This window comes from Gopherus evgoodei, chromosome 13 (genome assembly GCF_007399415.2).
Source record: "Gopherus evgoodei ecotype Sinaloan lineage chromosome 13, rGopEvg1_v1.p, whole genome shotgun sequence".
Lineage (NCBI taxonomy): Eukaryota > Metazoa > Chordata > Testudines > Testudinidae > Gopherus > Gopherus evgoodei.
In genome coordinates, this window is record NC_044334.1 from 23,840,600 (window position 1) to 23,866,026 (window position 25,427).

General features: G+C 44.5%; 2 protein-coding genes across 3 annotated transcripts in view; one reads left to right on the top strand and one right to left on the bottom strand.

Annotated features, from left to right (window-relative positions):
* The window catches only part of SUDS3 (SDS3 homolog, SIN3A corepressor complex component), a 34,250-nt gene extending 21,600 nt beyond the window's left edge, over positions 1 to 12,650 (bottom strand). Inside the window, 6 exon segments of the mRNA XM_030582546.1 lie at positions 2,747 to 2,903; positions 3,591 to 3,610; positions 6,502 to 6,573; positions 7,318 to 7,373; positions 8,604 to 8,673; positions 12,402 to 12,650. Of these exon segments, the coding sequence (XP_030438406.1) occupies positions 2,747 to 2,903; positions 3,591 to 3,610; positions 6,502 to 6,573; positions 7,318 to 7,373; positions 8,604 to 8,673; positions 12,402 to 12,567 (541 nt within the window). The 5' untranslated portion in view covers positions 12,568 to 12,650.
* A 9,856-nt stretch (positions 12,651 to 22,506) lies between these two features.
* TAOK3 (TAO kinase 3) overlaps positions 22,507 to 25,427 on the top strand; it is a 142,818-nt gene continuing 139,897 nt past the window's right edge. Inside the window, exon 1 of one of the 2 annotated variants that reach the window (XM_030582809.1) lies at positions 22,507 to 22,630. The gene's annotated coding sequence lies outside the window, so the exon portion shown is untranslated. Of the gene's footprint in view, positions 22,631 to 23,242; positions 23,381 to 25,427 lie in introns of those variants that run through there. The other variant, XM_030582810.1, reaches the window with a different exon arrangement.

Consider the following 25,427-nt stretch of genomic DNA (forward strand, 5'->3'; position numbering starts at 1 on the left):
CAGATGCTGCAAGGAAATTAAAGAATTTCTACACAGTATAAAGCAGCACAGTGTAATCTTTCAGTAAAGAATTTTAAAATGCATTATGGTCTAAAGGTTTCTCTTACTTTGGATCTTTATCCAGATTTTTGGTTAATACGTAATATACTATGAGACACAAAGTGCTCTTATGGCCAATGTTAGATTGGGCAGGTTACACAAGCCATCAGCACTCAGATCTATCCATGCAGACTTCAACAATAATAAAATTGTAAGTCTGCAAACTTGTGCAGAAACTATGAAGGGAAGTCTGTAAGTGACACCTGGTAACACAATATTGTGGGGAGGGATAGCTCAGTAGTTTGAGCATTGGCCTGCTAAACCCAGGATTGTGAGTTCAATCCTTGAGGGGGTTATTTAGGGATCTAGGGCAAAAGTCTGCCTGGGTATTGGTCCTGCTTTGAGCAGGGGGTTGGACTAGATGACCTCCTGAGGTCCCTTCCAACCTGACAGTCTAGGATTCTATGATTGCCTTAGACTCTCCATAAGGCGAGGCAGTTCTTTATTAGAAAAGCAAGAGCAGACCATTAGTACAATATCATAGCACCATCTGTGAACAAGGCTAATTATCCTTCTACCTACTTTCATTTGTGTCAGTTATTACCTTGGCAATGCTTTCTGCATCAAGGATACCAATTGGTTTCAGGAGAAAAAAAAAAAATCTGTCCACTTACTTCCCATTTTCCAGAGTCTGAACACAAAATGAAATTCCCCTTATCTATTTCACTGGCTTCACATGGCCTTTTTCAACCTTTGTCTGCCTCTTTAGCATCTGTTATTAAAGAACTCAGAACCCAGTTTAAATCCTGGCATGACTCGTTAGAGCAACAATGTGGCACATCTCAACAGTTTTAACTGCCAGACTTCAGGTACTGAAGTAGTCCCTTCCCCGTAGATGGAATGGGAGGTTGTGGGATGACATTTCCCAGCGGCCTAATGAAAAAAAACAAAACAAAAAACACACAAACATCTGGTGTGTGTTTGCTAGAAGCGTTCAGTAACAAAAACAGTTATTATGCATTAGCTCCAATTGTCACCATACTACAGGCAAATGATGAGAGAATCTACAGGGACACGTGAGGTCTTTACTAGGCTTACAGACAAGGAGCCATTATTCCAGATCAAACACATTTTAAACATGCAAAAAACCCACTTTAAGACGTATAGCTTAAAGCTGTGCTGCTGTTAGTCGAAACGCCAACCATGGGGACACACTCTTCAGACAAAATGTGAATTAATGTCCACCATTCCATGGTTCCAAAGAAATCCTACAAAAACAACCAGGCAGTTTTCCCCCTTTCTATATGTTGAAGCCCTAGGGCGTCAATTTCTTTCTGTCTATAAATACAGAGTTAGAAAGAGTAAACTTCCCTCTTATACCTGGGTATCATTTATTTCTGGTTAAACTTGATCATTTAAAAGTACCTATTAAAGTTTCTTCTCTAGGTGCTGACCCTTTCAACAAATTTGCCTTTTTTTCCTGTACAAGCTGGCTGGCTGGCTGATACTACTGTTGAAGTTTTGTTAGTGGCTGAGTCACATGGGTCCTGCTTGAGGCAGTTGAGTGCTTTGGTAATAGAAATATTTCTAATAAGGAAACTGCAGTCTGCTCATACACCTCATAAGCAGAAAGTCTGTCAAATCAAATAATTTGCAACAAAATTTCTCATCTGCCCTTTACACTAAAGAGGGAGGAGCCTCAGGAGGGGATAAATGGATGTTGCGGCACATTCTGGACAAAAAGACTTATCAAACTAGAGTTTAGTTTACAGGTTAAAAAAATTGTTACTCTTTTTGAGCATTACACCACACTACTGACTGCATGTGGAAAAACAGTCACTCCTTTTCTCCATACGTCTCAAACTCAGTCCCAGTCTCTGGCTCCAGTTCCAACATAGAAATAAAACTAAAGATTGACATGCTCCTTTTAGAGAGGGTGATCACTTGAATTCCATAGTCAAGAAAGAATTCTGACAAGGCAGCTACAGAAGTGCTGCACTGCCCCAAAACCATCCCCTCCTCCCCACATTTACTCTAGATACAGAAACTGACACAGAAGAGATGCAGAACCATAAGGGCTCTGATCACTCTTGTATCTTAATAGTTTTGGCCATTCTAGTAGACCAAATGCTACAAATAACCTAATTTTCTCCATAAGTGTCCAGATTTTTTTTAACTTTCAGTTAAATAACCCCTAGACTCTACCTAAAACAACCGAACGCTCCTTTCAGATCAGGTTACAAGGTATCCAAACCGTGGAATGGTAGTGTAGCAATAGTGGTGTTTAACACCACACGAATTTTGCAACTTGTTCTGCTAATCAAGAACAAAGTCAATGCAATTCTAGAGAAATCCTGAAACATTTAATCAAACAATTCAACAAAATTCTATAAAAGCCCTCAAATTTAACTATATTGATTCATCAGTTTGAGCATTCTGAAAAGTGCTTAGCAGTGGTTCTCAAATTTGTGTACTGGTGACCCTTTCACATAGCAAGTCACTGACTGTGATCCCCTTATAAATATATTAAAAAAAGTGGTTTTAGTTTAATATCATTATAAATGCTGAGGGCAAAGCGGCATCTGGGGTGGAGCCTGACAGCTCACAACTCTCCCATGTAATAACCTCACGACCCCCTGAGGGGTCCCCAACTCCCAGTGCTTAGGTCTCATTTTTGGAGAGAAGAGACAGATGCCTATCTTTTTACCTCCTGTTAGCTCCATGGTTAGCTTTTCATTCTCTATCATCTTCTTCTTCTCTTCTAATTCAGCAATCAGATTTTCCTTCAACTCAATTTTCTTATCTTCGAACTCCTTCACTGCTGCCTTCTTCTCTTTGATATAATTTCTCTCCACCTGCTCTGTCTAATGCAAGCCAAAAAGAAAGAGGATTAAGGAAGAGAAGCCTAATGACAAGGATGAACATGACAGGTGGAAAGGAGAACTAATGATAACAAGAACTGATTAATTTTGGAATAGAGCAGCCATAGTCATCTTACATCTCTTAAAATGTATCAACATTTATATGACCAGTTGAAAAATGCTTAAGAAAAAGAACAATAAAGAAATGACTACACTGGCAATAGTAGTGCTACTCATATTTTTTTTAAAAAATAAATAAATAAATAAATAAATAAATAAAATCAATCTTTGGTAATGCTTCGTAATACTTAATTCAAATATATCAAAGTTCTGTAACAGAGCAATCCTCAATATTATTCAGTTAGTATAATTTATCTATTTTGCAGGTAGGTTAAATGAAGGAAGACCAGTTAAGTGATTTATCTAATACACAGCCAATGTTAAAAAAATCCCATAAATGTTTATTTTTAGTCACTATTTTTTTAAACAACCTTCAGTAGTTACTTGAGTAGTAGTATTGATAGCAGTGTATACTATATCTCAGCTATGGTAATCAATATTAAATAAAGAAAAAGACTACATAAATTTGCTGGAAAAAACAAACATGAGCTACCACGTGATATGATACTAGGCTTAAAAAAAATAGACTGGTATTTTATTTCTAGAAGTCAAGAACACATGAACACTTACTTCCAACTGGAGGAAAAGTTCTGAAAGACAAAAAAATACAGGTCTAGTTAGCATCACTTTATTATCCTTACAAGACACATGACAATAACTTGACTTACTAAGTAACTTGGTTTTACAGCCAAAAAAGGTGGCGTAAACTGTACACCTCTATCCCATTCTGATGCACATTTTACAGTTCTACATTGTTGATTCCAGCATACATGTGCCAAAATTTCTGTAAGAGTATACTGTAGGCTGACATTTTGTAGGTGTATTTAAAACACAGGTGGTAGAGCAGTGTCCCATTTCTGTTGGACCAAGCTACTATATTTAATGGCATTTAGAAGGCAGTTGGGCATTTTTCTAGCTTAAGATGCTATTTAAGAAGTTGGCACTAGATTCAGCTTTCCAAATGAAATGAAAACTTGAAAGATGCAGCTGACACTGCCAGATGAATGCTCTGCAAAAGAACCATGGTTTAAACAGATTTCACTAGGCCCAGCTGTCATTGCTTCAGCAGCACTTCTCTGGCAGAAAAGCCCTTTCATCAATTTGAGTTAACAGACATGAGGTGGCCCATGTCCCACAGCAGATTAGGAGCATATAATGCACCACTGAAAGCAAGTTATATCCTGTCTCAATTACATAATTCAGTTCATACACTGAGATCAGGGAAGAGTATTGCCCATGAGTGCAGCAATCCTGCTCCTAATGAAATCAGTGGCAAAATTCCCCACTAACTTCAAACTGAGCAGGACTACTGGAGGATTCACGTCCCAAAATGGAGGATTTCAGTGAACGCTGTGATGACAAATCCAAAGTAAAACTAAGGCTCTTGATCAGTCTTTACTTCATTGTATCAAATATTAATAATTGTGATCTTCAACCCCTGGCAAGCAGCAAGGGCTAGGAACAATAGGTAAGTTCTGAACAGAACAGATGCATTAAACTTGTTTCAAAGAACAAACTAATAGCATTAGAGAATTATAGCTGTGATCTATTTAGGTAAGAATTTATATGCAACAGGAAGCCATATAAACAAAGTTTTGTACGCCAAGGCCAGAAATGACAATGAGGCAACGAAGGCCAGTCTTTCAATTTCTTAAGGGCTTTGCCACTGGTACAATGAAAGCTTAGAAACGGGACAAAAGTTTCTTTTACAGATATAACCAAAAAACGCAAGTCCAAAGAATTGAGAATTTTACATACATTAGACAGAGCCAAATAAAAAGGCAGACAGGGCAAGAACAAAATTTCAACTGCCCCTCTTCCCAATATTGCTGTAGTTGGCAGCAGGAGTTTTATTACAAGGGTGAAAGTTAATACCATCTGTGCCCCAACAGAAGAACTCTGCCACTGCAGCAAAGATCTCATTGATCTCTGCCAACCCAGGGTACACACTACAAGAGAGTGTGTTTAGCCTGACATTAACAGATTATGAAAAACAAAAACTCTGCTGTAGTCCAACTCTAGATTAGATCACATTTATCTTCAACACTTGAAGACAGATTCCTGCAGTGAGCAAGAGATCAGTCCAATTCGAGTTGCACTGGCAAGTTCTCTGAGGTGACAAATACAGTTCTAGAAACACTGGTTGTGCATCATTCACCTGATGGTCAGTGCTCACCTGAGATTTGTTACTGGATTTTAACAGTGATACCAGAACCCACAGTATAAACATACTGCAGTGCAAAATGGCCTCGGCATGTGTACAGCATTACAAGGTTTTATCCCTCAATGCTGAAGGGTGGAAGAACACTTCTACATTTTCATTGCTGACTCCCACACATTCTTTTGAGAAAGCATCTCTAATTTAGTGGAAGATAAAAACCTAAATAGAAATGAGTGAACAAGAGCTAATTTAATTTCTGAACTACTCACTCTAGAAGCACTGAATGGCAGCCTGTTTCCCTGACAGCTTCCCATAACTGCTATGGGAAATTTTGAATTATATTCATATACTTTGATACATTAAAGTTTTACATAGAAAGATTACTGAGCGTCCTAGCAACAGCTTCACAATTAAAGTAGCACTGCTACTGGCCTCATGGTCAAACAGTAGATACCTAGAGACTAATTCGGTCCTTAGATCCTGGGCCAGTAAGCTGCGGTGTGATTAGCAAGCAGCATGCCGAACCCCCTAGCCATGTGAGACAATGCTGCCCTAGAGCAAAGTCTCTAACCAATTCCAAAGCACAAACAGTGAGCTCTTCAGGAAGCTTCTAGCCCCCACTGCATGCCCCTCTTGTTGGAAGGAATCACTACAACAGGAGGTTTGAAAGAAGGTGTATTGGAAGATTAAAAGAAGTTAAATGCTATAATTTACATGAGGTCACATTAGACCAGAGGTAGGCAACCTTAGGCACGCGAGCTGATTTTCAGTGGCACTCATACTGCCCGGGTCCTGGTCACTGGTCCAGTTTGTTCTGCGTTTTAATTTAATTTTAAATGAAGTTTCCTTAAACATTTTAAAAACCTTATTTACTTTACATACAATAATCGTTTAGTTATATATTATAGACTTATAGAAAGAACTTCTAAAAACGTTAAAATGTATTACTGGCATGTGAAACCTTAGAGTGAATAAATGAAGACTTGGCACATCACATCTAAGTGAGATCTTTTTACTTGAGCTGTAGGTAAACAAGTGCCCAGTCAAGTCTGCTGTTTACTGATCAACATATTATAGTTGCCAATACACCTGCAGAAAAGCATGATTGATTCTGTTATGCCTTATGCATATTCAGCAAAGAAGCCATTTAGCATCACCAAAAAGAGTGAAAGACTGGAGAATCTTTCACTCCTGCCAACCCTGTTCTCCTAGTATTGAATCCATGTCATGTTTCTTGGGTGTGATTCTAATCTGTGAGGCATCTACATAAATCAAAAGGTCCTTGCATGCATTATTTTTTAAAACAAAAATCCAGCTCACCTGCATTCCGTATCCGTTCCTTGTATTGCTGATCCAGTTTTTTCATTCTTTTTTGATATTCTTGCAAAGTACCTATTTGAAATAAGTTGCAGATTGCCATAGGGTCATATTGTTTTCCAATATTCGATCTCAGATAGTTCATGCTTTCTAGGTAAATTTAGCATTTGAGAAAAGTATACATTTATGGAAGGAAAAAAAAGCCTAAAATAGAAGACTGCTACCCTGCTTCCCAAAAACCAGCCAGAATATTTGTGTAGCAGCACCATCCACTTGTGTGCATGGCAGGAGACGGTTGAATTTGTTTTGTAACTAGAGTCATAAGTGTTTGAGAGGTATCATGCAGTCTCCCAAAGGCAGGAAGCTGCCAAAGGCACATTACATATAGAAAGGGAAATAAATAGGAAGTATGGACTATAACAGTGAAGAATGAAGATGTACGAGAAGAGCCACGAGCTCTAACAGCAACTTTTCCTAGTGGTCGCTGTCTCAAGGGACATTTTTCTAGAGAGCTATGAGGTACATCTCATTTAAAAACCCTACCACAATTAAATGAAACAAGCCCTCACATTTCCTATACCTCATTTAACTGCAAAACCATCTCACAAGTGAAAGTATTGAAGAAAGTGACCACCTCACTAAAATGTAAACATCATTTCAAGCCCTCCTACTGCACACAGAACTAAATAGTGTGTCCATTTTCTATGAACAACACTTCCGGGACATTGCTACTTTTGTTTCTCACTTCCACTTAGACACTTTTTAGAAACTGAAAATTGTCAGAAAAAAAAAAAAAACACAACTCATTTTAAACCCTACCTTCCTGCAATTGTTGTAACTGCCTCTTAAGAGATGCCAGTTTGTCCTGATACATCCTGCAAAGAGAGGGCAATATCACATAAACAGGTCAACCACACTTTATTTAACCATCTGCTTAGGTGAACAAATCCATTTCACTCTCTCACCAAGTAAAGAGGTGCTCCTGAAAAGCCTTTTACAAGAGGAAGTATTGTAAAGTTTAAAAAAGGTATGGCCTATTTAATCCTAAAATAAACCAAGAAAGGTTATGCTACGAACCTCAGATATGACTGTTGCAAGATGTTTTGCTCCACTGATATTAGGAACAGTACCACAGAATCATTCTGTCATCTTAACCTCTGGCAAGTCTCAATCTTTGTGCCTCAGTTCCCCATCTGTAAGAAGGGGCTACTTCCATGCCTTATGAGTCTTGGGTTTAGAGTAAGTCTTCTCCAATACCCATGCAGTGGAAGTTAAGAATAAACCTGTGGCAAAGCCACAAACAGAACTCTGATCTCCTGCCTCAAAGATCTGTGGTTTTAACTTAAGTTCATCCTTCCTGCCAAGCATAAAACATCTTGGCCAATAAATGAGAGACTACTGAATGCTATAAATGCATTTAAAGATCAAGAAAAGCTGTTTTACTAGGCTCTCAGAGTCCAAAAAGTCTGGATTACTGGGCTAGCATTGTTGGTATTGTACTATGCAAGAGCATGAAGTGGGTGTCTTCTTTGTTTAGAATGTACCAAGTGTGCCCTTCTGGACAATATATGGATTGAAGTTGAATGTCTCCAAGAAAGTCATAGCCACCTCTTTTTGTCCAGAAGAAGAGTAGCCAAAGTGCAGGTTCTTGAACAGGCTAAGTAGTTTGTATGTGTGGCAAGAGAGAATCCTAATGAGTCCAATAAATCGTTAGCTATCCCTGTTGGGCGAGCCACTATGCAATCAGAATGTCAGTCTCTATTTTAGAGTTAAAAAAATCTCAGGATATGTCTACACTAGAAATGTTAAAGTGGGTACAGCTGCACCGTTGTAGTGTTAATACTTACTACAGCAACGGAAGGGGTTTTCCGTCATGGCAGTAAATCCACCTCTCCAAGAGGCAATAGCTAGGTCAAGAGAAGAATTCTTCCATTGACATAGCAAAGTCTACACCACAGCTTAGGGCAGATTAATTACATCATACAGGTCATGACATTTTTCACAGCCAAGTGATGTACTGAAGCCAACATAACTTTGTAATGTAGACCAGCCTCTTGGACACCAGAAAATGTTTTTGGTTGAGAATGAAGAGAAACATTACTTACTGTTCTTTCATTTCTACATAGTCCTCTTCATCATGCTTTGCCAAGTCAGTTTCACTGGCATCCTCAGTATCTGAACAAGGGGAAGAGAGATTTGATAACAAACAAATCAAATAAATTTTTAAAGAAATGAGTGATTGTGGCACATGTGTAGTTATTCCAAATTAATTTAGTGCAGCCAAAAAAAGGGTATATTTTGACATTTCCAATTGTGGAGGTGATTCAAACTACCGTACATGTTTCCTATACATAAGCTGTTCAAGATGGGTGCTCAAACATTTAGAAGGAATTTTGGTAGTATATCAAAGAGAGTCAGTTTTTGACATAGGATATTCCTGTGATTTCCTCACACTCAGTCCACTTCATTTTTTGGATGAAATCAAAGTGCGTTAGCATTTTTAAACACAAGGGCCTGACATCATTAATTTGAACCAGGCGCAGCACCACCGGTGCTTTGCAGGCTTCCTCCTTATAGCTTCAATCCTTAACTCCCATACCACTGCATCAATACACATGTATCTTGACCTACAGCACTACAAAGCAGAGTGATAATTATACTAACTTCTGCAGTGGTTTGCAACAAAGCCAAGGGGCTCACTGAAGATATAATTAAAGTAATGTTATTTCACCTAGTCTTCTCAAACCTGTACTTCAGTATCTATATACATCAAAAGACTTACTACAGCTTTGTCTGACACTGATAAAACAGGTTAATGCTGCGTTGCAAATTCTCTGCAGCTCTTCTAATTTGTCTTTAAAAGACTGAATGTGCACAGTTAGCAACTTTCTCACTCCTAGAGTTCATCCCATCAAATCAGGGATTAGACATATTGGAAGGATAGAGCTGGAAAGCTATTATGTGGACTGGGAACTTCAGTCTCTAATTCCATCTGCCCTTTTCAGATGTCTTCCTTAAATTACTAAACACTTCAGGCTCCTTGTGTTAAGATAAAACTCAATGTATCCAACAGGTATCAAAGAGATATCTACAGCAGACCATGCTACAGAGGGCCACATCTCCTAAAACAAACTGATGAAGCCTTGGTATTTTAATTCAAGCACATCACAGTAAGTTTGAGCCATACTGGGTGGGTTTAAAATGATTTATGATGACTCTAAACATCAAAAGGGAAGGACTATGCAAAGATGAGGAGTCCTTAAAAACACCCTCCCCGTCCCCACCCTAGGATATCAACCTGGAACTTCAGAAAAGCCTTGAACACACTAATGCTTTCATGATTTGCCACAATGAGATGTTTAAAACAACAAGACTTAAACTGAAATATGAAGGAATGAGAGCACAAAGCAGATGCTTCCCTTTCACAGCACCACCTCCTCCCTGTCACCCCAAGAGTGTGTCTCAACTTTGTGCATGGCTCATTTCTTCCTCCCTCTTCTTCCCCTTGTATCTCCCAAGAGTCCCTCCCCTAACCTTTGAGCATTTTCTCTTATTATACTCCCTCATTTCACCATTCTGTACCCCCCACCCAGACCCTTTCTTCCCAATCCCTGGAGCATGTCTCTTCTTCTGTTATTTTTATACCACTGAAACAAAGTCAAATGACACCCCTACTGCCATGTTCTTACTTTGTCCTTTCACTATCCCTCTCCCACCCAACCACCTCATCTTAGGGCTTGTCTACATCACAAAGTTGCAGCGCTGGTGAGGGGGTTACAGCGCTGCAACTTAGGAGGTGTACACATCTGCAGGGCATCACTAGCGCTGCAACTCCCTGTTTGCAGCGCTGGCCGTACTCCCGTTTTGTCTCGGGTGTAGAGGATCCAGCGCTGGTAATCAAGTGTAGACACTTACCAGCGTTTTTCTTGACCTCCGTGGAATAAGCAGGTATCCCAGCATACCTGAGGAAGCCTCTCTGGTAATCAAGCAGGTCTCCTTCCCCGCGGTTTGCAGGGGGGTTCGGGGAACGCGGGAGCAAACCGCGGGGAAGCAGGTCTCCTTCCCCGGTTTGCTCCAGTGTTCCCCGAACCCCCGTGCAAGCAGGTCTCCTTCCCCGCGGTTTGCTCTCGCGTTCCCCGAACCCCCGTGCAAGCAGGTCTCCTTCCCCGCGGTTTGCAGGGGGGTTCGGGGAACGCGAGAGCACACCGCGGGGAAGGAGACCTGCTTGCACGGAGGGGGTTCGGGGAACACTGGAGCAAGCCGGGGAAGGAGACCTGCTTCCCCGCGGTTTGCTCTCGCGTTCCCCGAACCCCCCTTGAAGCCACCCAACAGCGCTGCAGTGTGGCCACATCCAACACCACTTGCAGCGCTGATTGCTATAAGTGTGGCCACTCTGCAGCGCTGGCCCTATACAGCTGTACTAATACAGCTGTAACAACCAGCGTTGCAAAATTGTAGATGTAGACATATCCTTAGTGTCCCCATTAAATCCCTCCTCTACCCTGGTACCTTTTCTGACCATATTGGAGGCCCTCCTCCAATTCTCTATTCATAGAATCATAGACTTTAAGGTCAGAAGGGACCATTATGATCATCTAGTCTGACCTACTGCCAATGTAGGCCACAGAATCTCACCCACCCACTCCTGTATCAAACATGTGTCTGAGCCACTGAAGTCCTCAAATCATGGTTTGAAGACTTCAAGGTGGAGTGAATCTTCCAGCAAGTGACTTGTGCCCCACACTGTAGAGGAAGGTGAAAACCACCCAGGGCTTCTGCCAATCTGCCCTGGAAGAAAATTCCTTCCCAACCCCAAATACGGCCATCAGCTAAACCCTGACCATGTGGGCAAGACTCATCAGCCAGACACCCAGGAAAGAATTCTCTGTAGTAACTCAGATCCCAACCCATCTAACATCCCATCACAAGCCATTGGGCATATTTACCGCTAATAGTCAAAGACAAATTAATTGCCAAAATTAGGCTACCCCATTAGACCATCCCCTCCACAAACTTACCAAGCTTAGTCTTGAAGCCAGATATGTCTTTTGCCCCCATTACTCCCATTGGAAGGCTGTTCCAGAACTTCACTCCTCTAATGGTTAGAAACCTTCATCTAATGTCAAGTCTAAACTTCCTGATAGCCAGTTTATATCCATTTGTTACTGTTTCCACACTGGTACTGAGCTTAAATAATTCCTCTCCCTCCCTGGTATTTATTCCTCTGATATATTTAGACAGAGCAATCATATCTCCCCTCAGCCTTCTTTTGGTTAGGCTAAAGAAGTCAAGCTCTTTGAGTTTACATCCTCTCTCTATTTCTCTTCTCCTCATCCCCTTATCCCAATAACCCTGCTAGCTTCCTCTTGCCCTGGATCATTTTCTCCATCCAACTCATCTGATCCTATGCCCCTGCATCTCCAACCTCCTCTCCAAACACTCACCACTGCCTCTATTATCCCAATTCACCTGGGTTCAGTCCCTTCACCACCAAACTGTTAAATCAATTCCTCACCCAAACTTCTTCCTCTCCCACTATTGCAGTGACTCCTTGAATTTCTTCTGCCACACATTCCTACTCCCCAGTATTACTCAGGCACCCACCCACCCACTGCCCACCTGGGGCTGCTTAATCACCTGCCAAGCCATCAAACTATCTGGCCCCATCGCCTGGTCCCCCCAGCCCCGCTCTCCCTCTCCCCACCCCCGCGCCCCTTCCCCCCCGGCCCCGCTCTCCCTCTCCCCACCCCCGCGCCCCTTCCCCCCCGGCCCCGCTCTCCCTCTCCCCACCCCCGCGCCCCTTCCCCCCCAGCCCCGCTCTCCCTCTCCCCACCCCCGCGCCCCTTCCCCACTTTCACCCCGGCCCGCCCCTTCCCTCTGCGAGGGCGGGGGGAGCCACTCACCCTCGTCGGAGTCCCGGGCCCGCCCGCTGCGCTCGCCGTCCTCCTCCTCGGCGCTCTCCAGCTCCTCCTCCTCGTAGTACTCGGGGCCGGCGGGCAGCGCGGCGGGGGCCAGCCCCACCGGGACAGGGGCCGGGGGCGCGGGAGACACCAGCCCGGCCGCGCTCATAGCGGCGGGACGCGGACTCTCCTGCTCCCGCCGCCTCGGCGGGGACTCGGACTCGGAGGCAGCTGGGCGAGGACCTCGGCTCGGCTCAGCGCGCCACTTCCGGGTCCCTGGGGGTGTCTACGCAGGCGAATGCGCAGGACACCTAAATCCGGGGGGAAGTGGGCGGAGTCAGGAGCTCGGGCTGGCAGGGAGGGGGCGGGGCCGAGCTCGGGGCCCCTCGCGAGGGGAAGCGGCAGGCTCGAAACTGGGCGTAGCTCCAGCGGCGGACGGAGCCCGGGCGGGCTGGGCGTGGCTTCCCGGCGGCTCCTGTTGGGCGTGGGCCGGCGGCTCGCAGGGTTCAGTCTGAGGCAGCTCCCGTAAGCCTGACTTCAGTGCCCACAAAGCGGTTGAAACGAGACCGGAACTGACTTGTGAGAGCGGAACATGGTGTTGGGGAAGAGTCAAGGTGCTTTTTGTGAAGGGAAATCACACGCCTCGCCCCCACTAGAATGCGCTGAGGGGGTCAACAAGCCTGTGGACCAAGGTGCTCCAGTGCAGAAAGTGTGTATAGGTTTTCAGACAGCATTTGACAAAGTCCCTCACCAAAGGCTGTTAAGCACAGGTAAGCTGTCATGGGACAAGGGAACGTCCTCTCATGGACTGGTAACCAGTTAAAAGATAGGAAACAAAGGGTAGGAATAAATGGTCGGTTTTCAGAATGGAGAGAGGTAAATAGTGGTGGCCCCACAGGGGTCTGTACTGTTCCCACTCCTATTCTCAACATATTCATAAGTGATCTGGAAAATGAGGTAAATAATGAAGTGGCAATATTTGTAGATGATACAAAACTACCCAAGATAGTTAAGTCCCAGGCAGATTGCGAAGAGCTACAAAAGGATCTCTCAAAACTGGGTGACGGGGCAACAAAATGGCAGATGAAATTCAGTGCTGATAAATGCAAAGTAATGCACATTGGAAAGCATAATTTCAACTATGCATATAAAATTATGAGATCTAAATTAGCTGTTACCACTCAAGAAAGAGATCTTGGAGTCATTGTGGATAGTTCCTCTGAAAACATCCACTCATTGTGCAGCTGCAGTCAAAAAAGCAAACAGAATGTTGGGAATCATTAAGAAAGGGATAGATAATAAGACAGGAAATATATTGCCTCTATATAAATCCATGGTATGCCCACATCTTGAATACTGCTTGAAGATGTGGTCGCTCCATCTCAAAAAAGAGATATTAGAATTGAAAAAGGTTCAGAAAAGGGCAACAAAAATGATATGGGGTATGGGAACGGCTGCCATGAGGAGAGATTAATAAGACAGACTTTTAGCAAAAGCCGGTGTTATTACTATATGGTGCTGAAACTTGGAGGCTTAAGATCTTACTATCTAAACTCCAAGTACTCATAAATAGCTGCCTCAGAAAAGTCCTCAATATCAGATGGCCAGAAAAAACATGACAAAGAACTCTGTAGGAGTATGAAATAAACTGGTAGGACAGGAAATTATGGAAATAAAATGGATATGGCCAGGACACACATGGAGAAAAGATCTGAATAACATAGCAAGACAGGCATTAGACTGGAACCCCCAGGGCAAGAGGCAATGAAATAGACCAAGGTTAACATGGAAGCAGGGCTGACTTTAGGAACTGCAGGGCCCGATTCAAATACCTGGCGGCGGTCTGGGTCTTCAGCGGCACTTTGGAGGCAGGGGGGTCCTTCTGCAGACCCCCTGCCACTGAAATGCCGCTGAAGACCCAGAGGGAGTGAAGGACTCCCCTGCTGCCGAAGTGCCGCAGAAGACCCGGACCGCTGCTGGGTGAGTAAAAAAAATTAAAAAGGCGCCTAAGGCATGGGGCCTGATTCCAGGGAACCAGGGGGATCAGCCTAAAGCCAGCCCTCCATGGAAGTGTACAACAGAAGCAGAATTGAAAAAGCTATCAAAGTGACATAGGAAGAAGCTAAGACTGCAACAGGAGACTGGTACCTCAGAGGGAGCTGCATTCAGTGGGTCCGTATGTATATAACTATCAATTTAGCTTCATTTGGTAACTGACCAACTTAAGCTAGATCTTTTGTAACTGTCTTGTAGCAATTTAAGTGTGTTCCCAAGGGGGGTTGCACCATTTAAATGTGATTTTAAAAACACTTTTAAACAGGAACAGTTTTTGTATGGCACTAAGACCTGGTTCTTAAAATGCTTTGGGATCTGTAGAGAGCACCTGCCACATAAAAGTAAACTCTACCTTACTGCTTGGAAGAAGACAACAGAGGGCGCATAAGAGCTGTCAAGGATTCTCTTGCCTTGTACTTCCCAACAGCTTGTGTAAAGCAGTTCAGCTGTGGCTATTTTTTGTTCCAGTGTAAAAAACACGCCTTGTTACATACTTCAGATTCAGACAGACAATTTCCTTGTCCACTGGTTGCAATGCTCCTGCCCCAGGAGATTTACTTTTCAGATGAGGAGGAGGTCTCTGCAAGGCTTCTCAGATCTGGAGGGATGGGTTCACCTCCTCCCTGGCCAAATGGAAAATTAGTATGATTACCTCATTCACTCTAGTGGTTGTTTATAACATCTATGGCACAAAAACCACAATGATTCTGATGATCTGGTTCTGCTCATCATCAGCTACTCAGGACCATGTACTGAGCAGGGTGTTATAGGAATGAGGATTGAAGTGAAAGGGCATCTCTCCCATTCTTTCCTCCTTTTCCTGTCTACTTTTCACACACTCACCCTCCTGTGTCATTGACAAGCTGTCACTGGTGTGTTGGGATGTGACAACATTAACTGACGTCACTACATCACACCTACGAATAACAGCTTCCATACATACATTGCAGGAATGGGTTTAATCCATTATAAACCATTAGCATCTTTCAGAGCATATCAGTCTTCCAATTTCTGAATATTCCAAATACCCTTCCTGCTGTCCCAGCTATCGTATCTATAGAGGCAGGCACTTTGGTCTGCCCAGAGCTAATTGCAGGATTAAAGATGTGATGCTTTGACCCCCAATCATCATGAGTATGGTAAAAACATAAAAACAAACTTGAAATGGTTTAGTCCTTTTATGTGAGAACAAAATGCCTAAAAGGTATTGATTGACTTGTATGATCAGAGCTGCAGCTGAGCACTTACTGTAATATTTGCAAAAATATGTTCCCTCAAAGTCACTTGATGTTGAGTCACTGAAACATCAGTGTCCTTCCCAGTGTAAACACCAATCAGGAGAAGGAATACTCAGATTAAAGGAATGATGGCACACAAAACTGGCAGAGTGAGCCAAAACTAGTAAACCTAGTAGTACTACTAGTAAACTAGTAAAAGGGAACTGGATAAATTCAGGTGGTTAAGTCCATGAATGGCTATTAGCCAGGATGAGTAAGGAATGGTGTCCCTAGCCTCTGTTTGTCAGAGGATGGAGATGGATGGCAGGAGAGAGATCACTTGATCATTGCCTGTTAGGTTCACTCCCTCTGGGGCACCTGGCATTGGCCACTGTCGGTAGATAGGATACTGGGCTACATGGACCTTTGGTCTCACCCAGTATGGCCATTCTTATGTAAACCTGGGTTCTGACAAGCCATCAAGGTCTACAGGTTCTACCTAATATTATGAACAGAATGAGTATAACTATTTAATACAGGGGTTGGCAACCTAGGCACGCATGCCAAAGGTGGTGCGCGAGCCGATTTCTGATGGCATGTGGTGCAGGCTGAGCCACTCAGCCCGCCGCCGCTCTGGGGTTTCCACCGCCGGCTCCTGCCAGCCGGGGTCCCACTGCCAGTCCCACTCAGCACCCGCTGTTGGCCTGGGTGAAGGAACCGCAATCTGGCAGCGGGCTGAGACCCCGACTGGCAGGAGCCGGTGGCTGAAACCCCAGAGCAGGGGTGGTCTGAGCCGCTCAGCCTGCCGCTGCTCTGGGGTTCCTGCTGCTGGCCCCTTGCCAGCTGGGGTCTTGCTAGCTGGGGTCCCGCCGCCAGTCCCACTCACCTTGCTTCCGGTTAGAGTTCCAGTGCAGGCCCCCTGCCAGACAGGGTTCAGGCCTCCGGTCCTGCTGAGCCCTACCAACCACCCGCCAGCTCCACTCACCTCAGCTGCTGATCTGGGGTTCCAGCCGCTGACCTCCTGCCAGCTGGGGTCTGGATCTCCAGCCTTGCTCAGCCTGCTTTCTGGCCTGGAGTCCCAGCAGGCCAACCTGGGCTCTGTTACTGGCCTTGGATCAGTGCTCTGCAGCCTCCGCGCTGTGGCCCACTGTCCCCAGCTTGGGACAGTGAGGGTTGCACATGAGGCAAGAGGGGTGCAGCTCAGCACCCCTATCTTAAAATTGCTTATATCAGACCACACTGTGTTTGACCTTGTGCCTGTCTTCTATCGCCAATCAATCAAAAAGGCAGTAGCAGCCTGTGACAAGCAAAGGCAGTATTTTTAAAAGCTTAAGTGTAAGTAAAAATCAAGCTATAGAGGGAAGTTACAAGATTGCACAGTGCACTGCAAAAAAACGGAAAGCTGTTTACATATATATAAAAAGTTTTTCTCAGCAGTTCGGAGATTTTGTTAATGATTTGCCAAATAAAGATACAATCATATCTAGAATAAAAGAACTGCCCATCTCTGCCAGAACAGTTGAGAGACACATAAGTGAAATGGCAGAAAACATTAAGGAAAAGCAGACAACCGCATTGTAAGACACAGCAGTCTTTAGTGTTGCAGTTGATCAGAGCATGGATATAAACGACGTTCCACGTTTGGCAGTTGTTGCAAGATATTGTGCTTCCGATGAAATCCAAGAGGAACTCTGTTGCCTAAAACCCCTGCATGGCACAACAAAGGGGGAAGATATACTGGAAAGTTTTGTAAACCATTTTGAAGAACGAGGAGTTGACATCACAAAAATATTTTGTGTGACAACAGATGGTGCTCCTGCCATGGTCGGAAAACAGAAGGGATTTGTAAAGTTACTTGAAGATCACATTGGCCGTCCGACAGTCAAATTTCACTGTACCATCCATCAAGAAAACCTGTGTGCTAAAATTTCTAATTCAGAGCTTAATAATGTGATGAATACAGTGGTGTGAATTGTGAATTTCCTTGTTGCTCGATCTGCTTTGATTCACAGACAATATCAAGCACTGGTGGAGGAGATGGACAGTGCTTATAACGACATCCCACTTCACAGCAACATTTGGTGGCTAAGTCATGGCAAGGTTTTGGTGTGCTTTGTAAACGGTTTTGATGCAATCAAGGCTTTCTTGTCGGAAAAAGAACAAAACTACCCTGAACTGGATGATGACAAATGCCTGTGTAAGCTCATGTTTCTAACTGATATCACCGCTCACCTAAACGAACTCAACCTCTGTCTCCAGGGGGCAGGGCAAACAGTTCTAGATCTTTATGAAGCCTGGAAAGCATTTGTTGTGAAACTAGCAGTGTTTTCCAGGGATATTAAAACTTCTACTTTCTGCTACTTCCAACTCATAAAAAAAAAACTATTGACACATTGCACTGTCAATGTCGATGAGATTGGAAAGTACATGCAAGAACTGGAATCAGAATTTTCTGACAGATTTCAAGATTTCCAGCGATTTGGCCCAAGCTTTCTTTTCTAATTAAACCTAAAAAGTTCAACGAAAGTGACTTGGATTTGTCTGTATTTCAGTGGATGGGTATTGAAGATTTCGAAATGCAACTCATTCAGTTAAAAAGCTCAGAATTGTGGACATCAAAGTTTGTGGATCTGCGGAGCGCACTTAAAGTTACCGAGAAAGATCATGGGGCCTCTATTCTGACCTGCTGGACTTCCCTGCCAGTGAAATTTAATTGTTTGAAGAAAATTGCATTTGCAATGCTTTCAGCCTATGGATCCACATACCTGTGTGAACAGGTATTTTACTTGAAATCTGTCCTCTGTCTCTCTCTAAGCCAGTTAACAACTGATCACTCAGAAGCCTGTATGCAGCTTAAAATATCCAAATATGTGCCAGACATTGGAAAACTCCGCAAAGAAAAGCAAGGGCAAGGATTGCATTAAACTGATAAAATCTGCATTTTAATTTAATTTTAAATAAAGCTTCTGAAACATTTTGAAAACCTTGTTTACTTTACATATAACAGTAGTTTGGTTATATATTATAGACTTATAGAGAGACCTTCTAAAAAACATTAAAATGCATTACCGGCACACAAAGCCTTAAATTAGAGTGAACAAATGAAGACTCGGCACACCACTTCTGAAAGGTTGCTGCCCCCTGATTTAATACGTGTAATGCTTTGCCCCTTCTGTAACACATTTAAGCCAAGGATCACTCTCCTTGCAAATATTAACAAATGTTGACTTGCAGTAATCTTGAGAATTAATGTAAGTAAATATTATTGGCCAAGCTTGCAAGGTCCTACACTCAGCTCTGGCATTTCTCCATAACATTCAGCAACAACCACTCACACTTTGGTTCTTCTGTGGTAGAGAAATGGAATATTGTACAGTTTACCACATGTGGCTCTTTTATGTGAGACCTTAAAAACAGATCTTTTCAGCTCTGTGTAGACTTGAGAGATCCTGTGCGGTTTTGTGTCTTGGCCAAAGCTTCCCTCTCTCCAGTGTTTCACAGCATTCTGTGCATTATGTGGTTGTTGAATTCCAGCCACTTTTCAATGGTGATATATGCCTGTAGCACCGCACATGAAAGTACTTTGAGAGTCTAACGTGAAAAACACCCTTGTAAATATTACTACTGTATATTAGAGTTATTAATAGAATTACACCACCTTCCTTATGCTTGAAATGCCTTCCAACTTTCTAGGAGTCAGACACCTTGCCTCTCTCTGATTCATCATTCCTCTTCAACATCTTTTTGACTTCTTATATGTAACAGGTACTTTACTCTCAGTCTCCCTTCTCCAATAAATCAAACTTCACTCTGTAGGGGTTCACAATAATCCTCCCTTTCTGGAAGTCTGTCTTATAAACTTAAAAACAAGATAACTTCCAACTAGCTTCCTGCTGGGACACAGCCCTGGATATAGGATTTAACCCAGTCCCTACTGAGACTTTTATCTTGGCTGGCTGGTAGGCACACTCTCCACTACTCATACCCCCTACAAACTTACACTCTCCACACTTTCTGTAAGGGGCTATTCCTACAACCAACCATCTTCTTTAAGTATATCCCTTAAGACAACTCAGGGTGCCCTTATATCTCCCAAGCAAGCCTTATTTTTAGTCACATGCCCCCCATCACTTGACTCCTGGACTAAGAGGTAAACTGGACACAAATGAGGCTGAAAGCAGGACTGCTTAAAGGGCCAGTCACCCTGTGACACACACCCTCAACAACCGCCCTTTGTCTGAGGCAGATTGGTTCTTCTTCCCATGAAGGACGTTGTCTTTTTACATGTCCTACCAAGCTCTGGTTATATTTACCAAAGAAACGTCACACACATTTCTTTGAGGTGTACACAGTATAATTGCTGAGGCAAAAGTTTTTAGTGATCAAAACCCAACTCTCACTGTAGCGCTCCCTCTAAGCCAGACTGCTCATGTTTAGCATTAGTCTTGTGGAGACACCCCATGCTGTCATCTCTCAGGCATTCAGTAAGAACCCAAGGGAGGAGGGTTAGCTTTAAGGAATGCTATGTTTCCCTTGCAGATGCAGCAGCTTAACTGTCCACGCCCCAAGAGCTTTCAGAGAGAGTTTATGCCTCTTACTCAAACTACTGCACATGGCCCAAGTTTCCATCAAAGGTCTTTTTCCCCCATCACAGGCTCACTTACGTTGTTTATGCACATTCCTTTATTTGATGAAAGATTTTTTTGTTCTGCCTTATCAATATTAGCTATTATCAGTCACAGAGTAGCCATGATACAGAACTCATGCTCACAACGTGTAAAAGAAATCAACATGTTGGCACTAAAAAAACCCAAACTAACTTGTCGAGATTGAAGCCGTGATTATAAACCAAGATGGAGTCTATACATTTGTTGTATGAATGAATGGTTGTAAGCAGAAAGCTGTAACACGCCATACTGGCTCTCAAAGGCCTGGCACACCACTGTAGCCTGCTGCTGGACTTTAAGGTCAGGCATCCTGGGACTTCTAGTCCCAAAGGACCAGGGGATGCTAGGCTGAGAGCAAGGCCTGCTGGGAAAAACACAGGTTGTAAAAGCCAAAACACCAAAGTAGTGAGTGAGATAAGGGAGGTATGGAATTTTTGTACTGTGGGGGTGTGATGGTGGGTGGGCAGGGTGAGGGACAATTGTAGTTATCAGGTCTCGTCTGCAAAAGTGGCCTGAGTAGAGCTATGGATAGAGACCACTGACAGAAATTTCTTGGAGCTATTGTGGACCTTTACAGCCAGAAAGAATGAAAGGCTATATACAGATCCTACTGAAAGAGCCATGAACAAATTTCTGTAACTGAGAAATAGAAATGATGTTGTGAATCTCCTTCATTTTACTCCCGCTTCTACCTTCACTATGGTCCTTCTACTCATCATAATCCTATCAGATCTATTGTTTCTTTTGTCTCCTTTACCACTCTTGACTTCACCTTCTACCACACCCCTTTTATACTTGGAAGATTCTCTGTTCTTATCCTGTGAACTCTACCTTCTAATCCACCTCTCCAACCAGTTTCTCTTCCCCTTGTTATATTGATAGTCTCTCCTCCTTCACCTGACCTATTTCCAGTTTTTTCATATGTATATGTGTTAAACCTTGTCTGTATTAGAAAGCATTCACTAATAGTGTAATTAAAAAAATTGACCTAGCTAGACAGCTGCTAACTCCTAATGCAGATGTGCTTTAAACTGGTTAAAGTGACTCAGAACAATGTGGTTTTAGTTTGTGATCCAAATTCTGCAATATAGGTTGCCTATAAATATTTTAAAGGAATGGCGTCACCAAGTAGCAAGTCTGCAGTAAAAGTCCTAGTTTGTCTATTGGCCTTGTCACTTAAAGGGAATTTTAGGGAAAATTCTCACCAGTGCTATCACCAGTTCAGCTGTCCTGACTGGGAGTCCGACTGCGGACAACACATCACCTAAGTGCCTAGGACGGGTGCTGAGAAGGGCCCTCGCTGAGGTCTCTTCTTTAAAAAGCCCGGGTTAGACCCAGGCGTAGGGGCCAGACGGAATGCAGGGTGGGTTACTGTCGTTGATTTCAATCATTGCAACACTCCCGAAACCGAGGTGCTGTGACATACAGAGTGCCCGGTACAGTCCTGACACGTGCGGGCTGTTTCCAAGCCCGGGGGAGCAGCAGGAGAGGCCGCGCTGCAGGTGCGGTTCAGCCTTCCAGCTGGGCCATGGCAGGGGGTGGGTGAAACTGCCACCGCGCCTTCCCCCAGCGTCACCCCTTGCCGGCGGAGGGGGCAAGTCAAGGAGGACGCCCCCTGCCTGGGAGAGGAAGTAACCCCCCTCCCCCACATTCGAGCTCTGCCCGGGGAACTGATCCCCCTTCGAGCCCCGCCTGGGAAGGGAGACGTCACTCTCCCCACAAAGGGTTAATCGCCTCCCTCTGCCCCAGAGTGCCACCAGCGATTCCAATCGAGCGCCGATCCCGCCTAGACCAGTATGGCCCAAGCTACTCAGCCTGATCAGGGCGGTTAATCAAGCGCTGAACCAGTTCCGCCGGCCCGATAGCTTGAAGTGATAGGTTTACGAATCGACCTCCGATCCGTTTCCTTCAACCCCCCAGCTCAGTCCCACAGATCTGGGCGATTAAGGTCGCTTAGTGGAACGCCGATCCTTCCCCTCCTCGATATCTGAAAGTCGCTGTTAGTCAGACGCAGACCCATTCCCCGCCTCATCGCCCCGTTAGTCTGAGTGCAGGCTGCGCAGTCGAGCGCCGATCTGCCGCGAGCTCCCGGCTAGCCCCAGTGACTGACCAGACTGGAGAGCTGAGCGCCGATGTAGCCGAGCGATTGGCCGCGCCTGGCAGGAGCCGCACCTCGGGCAGCGGCAGCAGCGGGGTCCGTGGCAGGAAGCGGAGGGGACGGAGCGGGGCCCCGGGGCGGACCCAGCCGCCGGCCAGCGCTGAGCTACGGCGGCCTCACGGCCCCTGGTGCCAGGTGAGACGGAAACGCCGCTGCGTCCGCCGGGGCGCCCTGGCCACGACGGAGCTCGGGGAGGGGAAGCGGCTCGGCTCGGCTCGGCTCGGGGCGCCCGCCGCGGCCCCGGGGAGCGGCGCGCTCCCAGCCGGGCAGGAGGCAGCCCGGGTCGGGACCCCGCGCGGGCAGCCCTCGGCCTTGCCCTGAGCCTCTGCCTGCAGGGCTGAGCCAAGGCAGCCCCGGGACGCAACCGGGAGGGAGCCCGGCCGCTCGGAGCGGGGCTAGGGCAGGAGCTGGCGGGCTCCGCCGCCGAGCCCTGAGGGGGACCCGGGCTGAGCCCCGCGCAGGCACCGGCGTAGCTCCAGTGGCCAGCCGCGCGGGAGCAGGGACACGCGTGTCTCTCAAGCCCCCGCCTGGGAAGCGACAGAGGCGGCCGTGCAGCGCTGCTGCGTGTCCGGTCTGTGCCCCTGCTCCCCTGGGCGCGCTGCTCGGGAAGGCACGTGTCTGTGCTTTGCTTAGGCTGAGTTACCCGTCCCCCCCTGCGCTGTCACTGACTTTCCCTGCGAGGCGAGGCGAGGCGCGGGGCTGGGGTGGGGACGAGTCTTATCAGAAGAAATCACACTCAGGAAACGTTAAAGAAAATAATCTTCAGATACTCATTCTTGCTGCTCCTGGGATGGTGGCGCGTTGTCCCTCATGCTCGTTCTTCGTGCCACCTGTAGTCACTAGCAGCACAATGATGAAGTCGTGACTGCGAGGAAAGTAATACAGGTAGATGAGGTTAGCTCTTTATTAAAATCCAAGACGAGGATGACAGTGGTCCCATTCTTAGGGATGAAGAATTGTGTTGTGGATGAATGATGGGACTGGGGATCAGGGGATCTGGGTCCAGTCTGTGACACTGTCTAGGCTGCTCTGTGACCTTAGGGAAGTCACTTGTGTCTCAGGGGTGTTGTGAAGACTAATTCTTCGCTCTTTTTAAAAATAGTATAAGATCTATAAAATAATGATGCTTTAGAAATTCTCTCTCTCTTTCTCATACATATTTTAGAATGGTAGTCCACAAAGAAGAGATATTCACTTGGCTTTTTACTTAGTCTTTTTCTTAGCCTTTCCATTGTGTACATGGACAGAGTGGAAGTACAAATCATTGCTGGTACTAAAGGAAAGGTGTTATGGGGAGAAAGAGCTCTTCAAGAATAAACACCCCTCCCCACTGTCAAATCCAATGTTACTTTAGATATAATATCTTTTGCAGAAGGTGTATGCTCCAGTATGCTGTGGAGTTAAGTAATATAGTTAGGGTTAAAGAGTAACAGAAAAGGAGAGAAATTAAATAGCAAACCCAAGGGAGATGCGTGTTTTCAGCTGAGATTTGAAGAGATGAGAGGCAGTGAGGCAGAGAAACAGGAAACCTGTGCAGTACTCAGTCTTGTACAATTCAGAAAATTATTGTTGCATATCCTTCATTCTCAGCTGGTTCTCTCAGTGATGTCATATTTGGGTAATAGATAGCAGCTGCTCTGTAGCTTTTCAGACATCACAGCCTTTTGGTGCTGACCACATCTGAAGTGACAGAATTCTGTTTGTATTTTTCTTAACTAAACAAAGCATCTTCCAGTGTCCACAAATCAAAAAAATAATCTACAGCATTTAGGGTTTGTTACAAAATTTGGGCAAAAGTCTATATTTCTAGACAGCCCCACCACCACCACACAAATTTCAGCGGCAGAAAACACTGCAGAACCTTGATTACCCAGTCTTCAGGGACACCTGAAAGTATTGGGTAATTGGGATAGCTGACTTAGCAGACTTTGAGTTGTGCACCCATGGTCTCTTAACCTGTATGTAGCCTTCCAAACTTCATGGCCAGATACCATGCTTATGCCCCTGTTGGCATACATACTTGCATACCTACTTTCTTGTTAAAGAACCCTGGGCAGTGCCCATAGATATCAGCTAGCCTTGAGGAAGTTGTGGAGCTTTTGCATATAGGTCTTTATATGGTGAACTGTCCTCAGCTCATATGTCTTGCTCAGGAACAGATGGGGTTATTTCAAATGGAGAAGCAGATGCCTGAGGTGGGAAGAGTGGGTGAAGAGTTGGAGCGGCAGTGGGTGAAACAATTCACTAAGTTACACTGACCTGAAAACTGAGGTCATGATCAGGTTTTGGATAAACGAAGTGCAGATTGTGAAGTTTTTACTTTATATCAAATATTTCCATGTGTTGTTGCTAAATGACCATTTGAATAACTTTATATTATAAATATTGACCTAATGACGTTCAAGTGAAGGCGGGGAGCTTCATTGTCATACTAGTTGTCTTTGAATGGAATAGAAATTAACTACACTTCGTTCAATGAAATCTTAAATCTTCCCTGTGTGAGAGAAGGAAGCAAAGTACAGAAGGCATTTAATGTAACTGCTGCTGACTAAACTGGCGTAACTGGTGGTGGTTGCATGGGTGTGAGGATGAGGGGAAGGAATAGGGAGGAGGGAACTGTGTTTTGCAGGTGGGTTACTAGCTGTTTGGTATTGGGAGGAATATGGAGAAATAATTGAATTTAGGGTCCCGTGTTGCAGTTGTTTTATGTGGAAATGCCTTTGAAAACATTGGGAGATTTTCATGTGGAATAACTACAGAATCTGATCCTATTTAGGAAAGGTTGAACTTTTTTTTTAAGTCAGTGGACAACTCCATTTTGCTTGCGGTCAGACATACCAGTTGGTGTTACCATTCTCTTTATAGTAATCTTTGTGTATACCTAACAGCTTCTACCTGAGGCTTTATCAGTGGCAATTAAGCTTCTAAATAA